At 41.5% G+C, this 11114-nt stretch overlaps 1 protein-coding gene across 1 annotated transcript; it reads right to left on the reverse strand.

The window, feature by feature from the left end:
- Positions 1 to 362: 362 nt before the first annotated feature.
- Positions 363 to 1164, reverse strand: LOC308519766 (RWD domain-containing protein 1-like; the record flags this gene model as incomplete). Its single annotated transcript, XM_081091952.1, has 1 exon — positions 363 to 1164. The coding sequence occupies one exon, from the start codon at positions 1162 to 1164 to the stop codon at positions 433 to 435; it is 732 nt and encodes a 243-aa protein (XP_080948078.1). The 3' UTR covers positions 363 to 432.
- Between the last annotated feature and the right edge of the window lie 9950 nt (positions 1165 to 11114).

Genomic DNA, 11114 nt, shown 5'->3' on the forward strand with positions numbered 1-11114 from the left:
CCTCTCCTGCTTCCTCAGCAGTGCTAAGGATGTCCAACTGCAGCTTAGGCCTGCTCCCCGCTGGCAAGTGGACATCCCCTGAGGGCTCCTGGGCTGCCAGAGGGATGTCTGACTGCCAGCTTAGGCCCGCTCTAGGGGATCGGGCCTAAACCAGCAGGTGGACATCCCCCAAGGAGTCCCAGACTGCGAGAGGGCACAGGCCGGGCTGAGGGACCCCACCAAGTGCACAAATTTTTGTACACTGGGCCTCTAGTATTTTTTTTGTTTTTTGAAATTTTAAGGTCAGCTTATTAGTTCATTGATGAAAGCTTTCAAAAGAATATTCTCCTGAAAATTGTTTTTTTCTTAGAAAAAAAGGAAGGAAAATCAACACCCTCTCGGCATAACCACAGATGCTGTGGCAGTCAAGCCTCGGCAGATGGGGATGGTCCATCAATCGGTCAAGTCGCTCTCTGGGTCAGCAGGATTGTAGTCTGGATCGTCCTCGTCATCCTCCAGCTCCAAGTCATCCATTTCCTGGAACAAAGACTCATCTACTTCCACATTGTTTCCAGCATCCTCCAAGAACTGGATATCAGATGTGTCAAGATTATGATCTGTTTCAAATAGCTGTTTCCCACTTAATTTATTTTTTCCTGCTTGTTCTTCTTCTTTCATTTGTTTCTTTTTAATTTCCAAGAGTTCTGCATCAAACTTGGCTTTCCAACTTAAGAAATTCTCAATTGTAACAGGAGTGCCATAAAAAAATTGCTTTTCGGCTTCTTCTGCTTCTTTTTCTTTTTGTTTTTTTTCTTCTTCTCTTCTAGTTTTTATTTGATCCACTATTTCATTTAATTTTTCTTGGACAGCTGTTACCAAAGTAAAGATCATCACCATACCAAGGTTTTCTTCTGCCTGTAATGCTAATAATTTTAAGATGCTTGTGACATCATTATCTTCTAGATTTTCCTGGGAGAATATTTCATAAAGGGGGGCTTCATCTGGGTATTTCTCACTGTATGTAAACTTGAGGGTAGTCTGTACAGTTTCATCATTTTCTCCAGCCTCGGATGTCACAGTAGTGGTGACACTAGGAGGGTTTTCTGATAATACTGTGAAGGAGTCGGGGTAGATGGACTCCAGAGCCTCCAGCTCGTTGCGCTGCTCCTCGCCGTAGTCTGTCATCGTGGCCCTCGCCGCTGCCAGCGCCGCAGCAGGGACCACGGCGGCGCCGGGAGAGCGGGCCTGGGCCTCTAGTATTTTAATAAATTACATATCGTGCTTTTGGTTACTAAGCCTGTACTTATATACAACAATTTTAATGTAGTCATATTTTGAGAGATGTAGCTGCGCATTATTCAAGTCTTTATTTTAATTTATCTTTATTGTTGAAAGTATTGCCCCACTGACCTCCTCCCCCCTGCATCCGTCCCTTCCAGGCCTTCACCACACTACTGTCTGTGTCCATGGGCTATGCATATAAGCTCCCCACCTACCTCCCCTCCCTCACCTTCCCTCTGAGGTTCGTCAGTCTGTTCCATGCTTCTATGTCTTTGGATCTATTTTGTTCATCAGTTTATTTTGTTCATTAGATTCTACATATGAGTGAGATCATGTGATACTTGTCTTCCTCTGACTGGCTTATTTCGCTTAGCATGATACTCTCTAGGTCCCTCCATGCTGTCTCAAAGGGTAAGAGATCCTTCTGTTTTACAGCTGCATAATTTTGAAATTTTATTTTATAAATTTCTACCAAAATGTGTGTTTATCAATTCTTATGTTAATAAAATGTTTGGTTGTTTCCTCAAACGATGCTTAAATATATTGTGTGAGCATTCTAATGCATGTATCTTGGTCTCCACGTGTTATAATGAAATGCATATCCACTGCTATCATTGAAATAAAACATATTTAAATACATATTTTTAAACTGTCTGTTAATAAATTGATAAATAGGGATTCTAAGGTATAAAGTAATATTGATCTTAATTTCAGGATGATCTTGTCACATTAAAAAAATGTCTGATAGATTTTATTGCATTTGCTACGTAGGTAATCATATGTTTTTTAAATAACAGGTTTAAAAAAAAATTTCTAAATATTGTACGTCATATTTTTTTTTGTCTTATTACATTACTCAGTGCCTCATTACAATGTAAACATTTTTTAAAAAATTAAATAATCGTCTTGACCCTGATTTAACTGATATTTGGAATTAATTGAAGATTATTAAAACCTCCAAATTGCATATGTTTATATTACATATCATGCACGTGCATGTTATATATATCTACACTAATAAAAGAGAAAAATGGTAATTGGCGTACGGCGATACCGTTTTCATTGGCTAATCAGGGCTATATGCAAATAACTGCCAACTAAGATTGGCAGTTAACTGCCAACAAGATGGCGGCTAATTTGCATATGTAGGCACAATGCAGGGAGGCGAAAGGGAAAGCAGGAAGAAGCCCCCTGCCACTGACAGTGATCGGAAACCCAGGGGGGAGCTAAGAGCTGGGGGGCAGGGCAAAGGCGGCCCTGGGTCAGAGGCGTCAGGCTTGGGCGGGGGGTGGAGCAAGCGATCAGAGGGAGATGGGGGTCCCCTGCCCAGGCATGATTCCTGGGCCAGAGGCCTCAGGCCTGGGCGGGGGCCAGAGCCAGTGATCGGGGGGAGATGGGGGTCCCCTGTCCAAGCCTGACACCTCTGGCGGAGGCGTCAGGCCTGGGCAAGGAGCCGATCAGGCGATCGGAGGGTGATGGGGGTCAACGCCTGAGGGCTCCCAGTATGTGAGAGGGGGCAGGCTGGGCTGAGGGACACTCTCCCCCTCCCCCCGCCCCCACACCCAGTGCACAAATTTTGTGCACCGGGCCCCTAGTATATATATATATACATACATATATGTGTTTATTTATTTTAAAATGTTTACTTTTATTCTTACTTTGTTAAGAGGACTTTTACATTTTTGATATTATAAAAGTGGAATTAACTTTTGGCAAACACATTTTTCTACCCTGTGTGCTTCTTTCAGATAATCTGTAAGTATAATGCATTATATTAAAAGGGACTCTGAAGCTCCAACTCAATGCCATATAAAAAGGTGGTTATAATAAAAATAAGTAAACTTTGAACCTAAACAAATTCCATATTCAAAAATTATTTCAAAATGGACTATATATCTAAATATAGATGTTAAAAAGGCTCTCTAAAAGGTAAATCACAAAATTGAGATAGAAGATTTTCTAGACAGAACAGCAAAAATCTAATCACCAAATAAAAAAATAAGAAACATAATGTATAAAAATTTAAATTTAAAAAGACCCCATAAAATAAATAGACAATTCATAGACTAAGGAAAGAGTATTTACATATATCTGAAAAAATTCCCATCTAAATTGTACAAAGAATTTTTATAACCAACAGTAAAAGTATAAAAAACTCAAAGAATGGGCAGAGGAAAAGGAAGACATGTATGTGGATGGCCAGAAAGTAAATAAAAATATGTTCAAGAACATTAATCATTGGGAAGTGCATACTACTCTTCCCCAAGCGATAGAATATTTCATTTTAAAAAATACTAATGACTTTAAATACTTACAAGACTGTTGCACGTGGGAGACTCATATGTGGTTGAGGCAACCTTTCTATGATGCACCACTTTTATCTGTAGGTATTTACCCAAGACAAATGTGAACATTTGTGCACAAAAATATTGGTACAAGGATGTTCATAATCAACTTGATTCATAATCATCTTAATTAAAATGTCAATAACATATATACACATACACACACATCCTATCTAATAAAGAGGGAATATGCTAATTGACCCTCATGCCATTGCAAAGATGGTGGTGCCCACAGCCACAAGATGGCTGGCAGGGGAGGGCAGTTGTGGGCGATCAGGCCAGCAGGGGAGCAGTTAGGTGTCGATCAGGCTGGCATGGGAGTGGTTAGGGGGTGATCAGGCAGGCAGGCAGAAACGGTTAGGGCTGGGGTGGGCAAACTTTTTGACTCGAGGGCCACAATGGGTTCTTAAACTGGACTGGAGGGCTGGAACAAAAGCATGGATGGAGCGTTTGTGTGAACTAATATAAATTCAAAGTAAACATCATTACATAAAAGGGTATGGTCTTTTTTTTTTTAGTTTTATTCATTTCAAACAGGCCGGATCCAGCCCGCGGGCCGTAGTTTGCCCACGGCTGGGTTAGGGGCAATCAGGTAGGCAGGTGAGTGGTTGGGAGCCAGCAGTCCCAGATTGTGAGAGGAATGTCTGCCTAAACTGGCAGTTGGACATCCCCCGAGGGGTCCCAGATTAGAGAGGGTGCAGGCTGGGCTGAGGGACATCCCCCCCCACCAGTGCACAAATTTCGTGCACCGGGCCTCTAGTATATTAATAATGTATTATACATATTGATATTATTTATATTATATAACATAGAAGTTAATTATTCATATAATATAAAAGAATGACATTTATATAATAATATAAACTATTATCATATAAAATATGCATATTAATTTATTAGGAGAAAAGTGGGTGAATGAATAGGAATGGGATTAGAGAATGCTGTGGGGCAATGAGAATATCTGGTTGTTCTTATGGTGGTAATTATACAGGTGTATACAATTGTGGAAATTGAAGCAACAGTTAAGATTTGTGAAATAAAAACTTTTTAAAAGAAATTCCAACACTAAAACTACTTGCTATAAACCTTAATTTACTATGACAGATTTTTTTTTAAGTATCATATGGCTGAATAATATTTATTATGGATTTTTGCTTATATGTTACCAATATCTGCTTGTAATATTTTTATAGTGTTATTGCATAATTGTGTATTAAATTTATTATAGATATAATAAATAAATTGGGTAGTATTCTTTTCTTTCTACCCTTCAAACACCACAAATTTACCTAGAAAATATTTGTGTCTTCTATTTTTCCTGAGAACAGATTGTAAGCCATCTAGGTCTCATGTCTGCGAACATGACATATTTTTAATTATCTCCTCAATTTTTTTAAAAAAGTGATTGATTTGGGGATATTAGAAAACTGGCAGACTAGGAAGTTCCAGGTTCTTGATCTCTGAGGGAGGTCTGGAAACCATTCAAAGGTGTACAGGAAGCAAGCACACATCCAATCCAGAAAAGCCATATGTAAAACTAGAGGCCGGGTGCACAAAAATTTGTGCACTCGGCGGGGGTGGGGGGGGGGGTCCCCTCAGCCCGGCCTGTGCCCTCTTGCAGTCTGGGACCCCTTGGGGGATGACCACCTGCTGGCCTAGGCCTGCTCCCCAGCAGATTGGGCCTAAGCTGGCAATCAGACATCCCTCTGGCAGCCCAGCAGCCCTCGGGAGATGTCCACTTGCCAGCGGGGAGCAGACCTAAGCTGCAGTCGGACATCCTTAGCGCTGCTGAGGAGGTGGGAGAGGCTCCCACCACCACCGCTGTACTGGCAGCCGTCAGCCTGGCTTGTGGCTGAGCAGAGCTCCCTCATGTGGGAGCGCACTGATTACCAGAGGGCAGCTCCTGCATTGAGCGTCTGCCCCCTGGTGGTCAGTGTGTATCATAGTGACCAGTCATTCCTAGTCTTTCTGCTGTTAGGGTCAGTTTGCATAGTACCCTTTTACTATATAGAATAGAGGCCTGGTGCATGGGTGGGGGCCAGCTGGTTTGCTCTGAAGGGTATCCCAGATCAGGGTGGGGGTCCTGCTTGGGTGCCTGGCCAGCTGGGGTGAGGGACTGATGGCTGTTTGTAGCTGGTCACACCCCCTTCAGGGTGGGGGTCCCCACTGGGGTGTCTGGCCAGTCTGGGTGAGGGGCTGAGGGCCGTTTTCAGACTGGCTGGCAACTGAAGCTCCCAGCCTCACCTTTTTATCTTTTTTCTTTTTTTTTTAATTCTGGGATTTATTTACCTTCTATAATTGAAACTGTTGCCGTCACTGGTGCTCCCATCTCTGAGGCCGCGGCTGGCTGAAAGCAGGTATCTAGGGTTTGTTTGGCTTCTATAATTGAAACTTTGTTGCTTTTGGAGCTGTTGCTTTCGGAGCTTAGAGCAGGCCACGGCAGGCCGGGAACCTTGGCTTCCTCCATCACTGGAGCAAGCAAGCCTCCTGCTCGCTTCAGCTGCGTGGCTGCCGACCGCCATCTTTGTTGGCAGTTAATTTGCTTATCTTGCTGATTAGCCAATGGGAAGCATAGCGGAGGTACGGTTAATTACCCTTTTTGTCTTTTATTAGCTAGGATGGCAGGAAATTCTATGACACTTTGTTTACCTTTGTTCACACCCTCCCCTGAGTGGCATAGCCTTGGTGCAGAGGAGGTGTCAACCCAGTTCCCCATCCATCTAACAAATCAGAAGGAGTAAACAGACCTATTTCAACATTGTAGCCTGTGTGGGAGCTGCCTGAAAGACTGGTCTTTGGTTTACCTACTCAGATCTCAGGCAAGAAGTAATACCCGGTGCCCATGAAAGCTGGAGGGAGAACAGCTTCCAGACACCTTGGGCAAAATATGATGCGAGACAACATACAATAGACCATCGGAGGCAGAAGCCCAGTTCTAACAACTAACAAACACAATGAGACAGACTCATAGATAGAGAGCAAGCTGGCAGCTGGCAGAAGTGGGGGTGGGCAAGTAGGTGGAGGGATTATGTTGTAATCTATTGTGAGCAAAAGGAAAGAAAAGAGAGAAAACTCCTGGACCCAGGCAGCAGTGTAGTGATTGTGGGGGAGGGGAAAATGGTGATGGACAGAGACTTGACTTGAGGTGGTCAACACACAGGACAGTGTACAGATGATGTGTTGTAGAATTGTGCACCTGAAACATGTTAACCAGTGCCACCCCAATAAATTCAAAGAAAGTTAAATAAGAATCAATATTTAAAATTGGAGGATATAAGAAGAATATGTTGGTGAGTCTCCAGCATCAACAGAAAGGCAAGTTATTGAAACAAAATTATACAGCACTTTACAAAACAAAAACAAAAGACAAATTGCCTCCTTTGTTCTGGAAGAAGTGGAGCAGGCGTTACAATGTCATAAACCAGTGATTTTCAACTGATTTTCTGTGGCACCACTGTGCTGTGAGAGGCACACCAGTGTGCCACAACAATTTTTAAAACAGGCAAAACCTGAGTATTTAGTTAGGGGAACTTACCTCTTCTCCCTTAGATTGTCAAATCCAAAATGACAACAGCCAACACAACAATAGACAATTTTCATGTCATAGCGGCAAAAATACATATTTGTGTGTGTGGGAAACTGTTTATTGCCTTCACTATCTGATAAGCATAGACAGAGAACCCCCCGAAGGCTGGGTGCCTTTGAAGCCCTCCCAAAGCTCGGAGCTAGGCGCCAACTCTGTTTGTCCAGACAGTGGTAGCTGAAACTGCTCCCCCATTTATTATTATGTAAATCCTTGCTGATGTGCTAGTCTGCCTGTTGCAGGGGGTCACCTGCCTAGGGCTATGCTATGGGTGCATCCCAGATGAATAAAAGCTTGGTGAGGCCTGAGCACAGGGAGAAGAAGTCCTTCGGGACTTGCCGCCTGGTCCCCCAATATTGCAAAATTATCTTGTGTCTTTTTCTCTCATTTGCTGTGCGGCTCCTCTTTCAGATACCGAACCCTACTCCACGCGAGTCGTGGAAGGAAAAACACTCGACATGTGTGTATGCTGCAGAATTTTAGTCATTCGTTTATGTGTGCCTTGAGATGAAAAAGGTTGAAAATTGCTGTTCAGAACTCCCTGTCAGAGGCTCCCTGAAGAACTGGTCTGTTTTCTCTAGCTGTGATATCAGGTAGTTAAGAGCAACTAGTATACTAAAAAAAAAAAAAAAAAAGAAGAAGAAGAAAAAAAAGCAAGAAGATTGAACCACATATGTCTGAATTAAGAGAGTATGGCTGAAGAGTACAATAGATTATCAAATGCAAAAAAAGAAATATTTGGGAAATTAAGACATTTAAATGAAGTTGTGTTTATGGGGAAATCTAAAAAGCCAGGTGAGTACTAAAACTTTTGGGACTATGAAAAATCAGCCTACAGCTGGTAGCTCAAGGCAAAGGAAATGACAAAGAACTTTTGTGAAGTTCTATTGATCTCCTTATCCATGTGAGAGAACTGGAGATTTTATGTCAGTTAGAGCTATGTGGGAGGACAGGGGGCTTGATGCCTCAGGGCTCTGCTTGATTTAAACTAGAGGTCACTAATGATAAATTAGCTTTGTCTTCTGTCACAAACCAGTTGGGTCATATAAGCAAAAATAAAAGCAATCTCTGAAGGTTTCATTTTATTTTTTCTATCTATACTTTTTAAGATGATCTTACTTATATAAGCTTACTATGTTTATCTTACTACTTTCTTCTAGAAAGCATGAAAAATATTTTTAACTAGTAGCCAGGTGCACGAAATTCATGCACATTAAAAGGGAATTAGCCCTGACCGGTTGGCTCAGTGGATAGAGCATTGGCCTGCGGACTGAAGGATCCCAGGTTCGATTCCGGTCAAGGGCATGTACCTTGGTTGCAGGCACATCCCCAGTAGGGGGTGTGCAGGAGGCAGCTGAATTGATGTTTCTCTCTCATCAATGTTTCTAACTATCCCTCTCCCTTCCTCTCTGTAAAAAATCAATAAAATGTATTTTTTTAAAAAAAGGGAATTAATTAGCGGAAATATTTTAATATTGCTATTTGCCCTTTCTCTATAATAGAAGTGTGAGAGATGAAAGGAAATTAGTAAAATGTATATGAAAATAATAATTAAATTTATTAATAAATAAACAGTAACAAAAGGCTATAACAACAGAGGCATGATATCAAAACGACAAAAACATGATATGAAAACAACAAAAACATATAAAAACAACAAAAACATGACATACAAACAACAGTGATGCAAACAACGACTGATAAAGTGATTAAACTTATTCTAATATCTCCCTGTACACCACATTAAGAGTGAAAACACTTTCAGAGTGCTTGACTAATTTCCCTTGTGCTGAAGTATTTAGAACTTTAACGTCACATGCTCTTCGAACTCGAGAGAAAGCAACATATAACTGACCATGTGCAAAAATGGGTTCAGGTAGGAATATGCCTACTCTGTCTAGAGTTTGTCCTTGTGATTTATTAAAAGTCATCACAAATGCTGGCATCGTGGGAAACTGCTGTTGAATCAATTTAAATGGGAGGCCAGTGTCAGATGGGGACAAATCAGTTCTTGGAATCAGAACAGCCTCTCCCTCTGCAGATCCTGTTAATACTTCAGCTTCAGTAATGTTAGGTTATAATCTTTTGATAATCTGGTACCATTACAAAGACCCCATTTGCTATTAATATTTCTCAATAGCATGATGATTGCACCTACTTTCAATTTTAATTTATGACACGGCATTCCCAAAGGAGTAATACTATTAAGAAATTCAATGGGAAAATTTTCCTTTTCAGCATCATCTGTGGAATCAATGGAATCATCACTCAAATATGTGTGAAAATCTCCATTGAGTATATCCAAAATTTCTTCATCTAATTTTTGAACATGCTCATTTTTTGGACAAAGAATTGTATGTTTGGATATATTTTTAATATTATCTATAGATATAGTATTTCCAAAGGTAGCTTCAATAATAGATCCATTACAAATCATTTCACAGGGGATTTCAATAATACGCATTCCTAAATGAAAACTGCTATCAAGTTTGCGATCTCTAAGTTTTACTAACCATTCACTATAAGCAGAATCCTCTGATCTCATATTTGTTGTAAGAGACAACTTTCTGAAACATCCCCAAATATTGCAGTACTTTAAATTCGTTTGTACTATGGCCGATCTCATAGCATGCGTAACAATACCCAGACATTGTCAAAAATCCCCTCCAAGAAGGAGAACTTTCCCACCAAATACAACATTCAAATTCGTAATTTCTCTTAGTAATCTGTCTATGGCGTTTATAGCATGACTGGATGCCACGGTGCATTCATCAATAATGAGAAGTTGGGCCTTTTTAATAGTTTTAGCAACTTCACTATTTATATCAAGTCTCGAAATTGAAGTTTCATTTAATGGAATTGGTAATTTATATTGGGAATGAAAGGTGCTTCCACCGAGAAGTAAATTTGCAGCAATTCCTGTAGACACTGTGGGTAAAACAGTACCACCATGACCTCTAATATAATGTATTAAAACTTTATACAGATATGCGGGTGAATAGGATTCCTAGCTGGCAGGCCCCTGACAGCAAGCTGGCCACCTGTCGATTCTGTGAGGAATGGGGCTCCCTCCTCTCTCCTGTCAGGGTCCGGGGTGCAGGTGAATGGGGTTCCTGGTTGGCAGGCCACTGACAACAAGCTATCCAACAGCAGATTCTGCGAGGAATGGGGCTGCCTCCTCCCTCCTGTCAGGGTCTGGTTTGAAGGCCGGCCACACCCCCTGTTGGGCCAGACCCAGTGTTCTACCTGGGCCTCCACCTCAGCAACCCAGGACTGACTGCTGCTGGGAGCTCCTGGCGCTCTGAGGGTGGGTTCTTCCCTCAGGCCTGTGGGAAACAGCTGGCGGGGGGTGGTGGGGGTGGCGCAGCCCTTGGCAAGGCAACCCAGGACTCAGTTCTTCCATGCTCCGAGGGTGGGTTCCTGCCTGAAACCTCGCCCTCCAGGAAACAGCTGGGGGAGGGCGCAGCAGTTTCCAAGATGAGCCTTGCAGAACTGACTTCCTTCTGTTTGCTTGAGCTTCAGACGTGACGTTACACCCAGGGTTTTTATATAAATATTAATGTGATAAGAAGTAATGAAGACTTTAATGGAGAAAGTACAAAAATAATTTCGATTATAAATAAACAGAAATTATTTATTGGTATAGGAAGTATTTTTTTCCACTTGATCAAAAAAGAGAGTATACATTTTTAAACCATTTTTTAAATCCAAGATAGTGAGATTTTGATAAGCCCAAAAGGATTGGATGTCTTACAACTAATAAAATAGATCACTTGTTTCTCTTATACTAGTAAGTGGGGAAGAGAACAGTCTATGTGGTACCAAAAACGGGGGTGGTGGGGGGGGAACCACAACAAAACGAAGGTTAAAAGGGTGAGAAAAATACTTCTTACAATCTACTTATATTTGACACCATAAAAAAGTTT

The sequence above is a fragment of the Myotis nattereri genome, assembly GCF_964212035.1.
Source record: "Myotis nattereri genome assembly, chromosome: 5".
Taxonomy (NCBI): domain Eukaryota; kingdom Metazoa; phylum Chordata; class Mammalia; order Chiroptera; family Vespertilionidae; genus Myotis; species Myotis nattereri.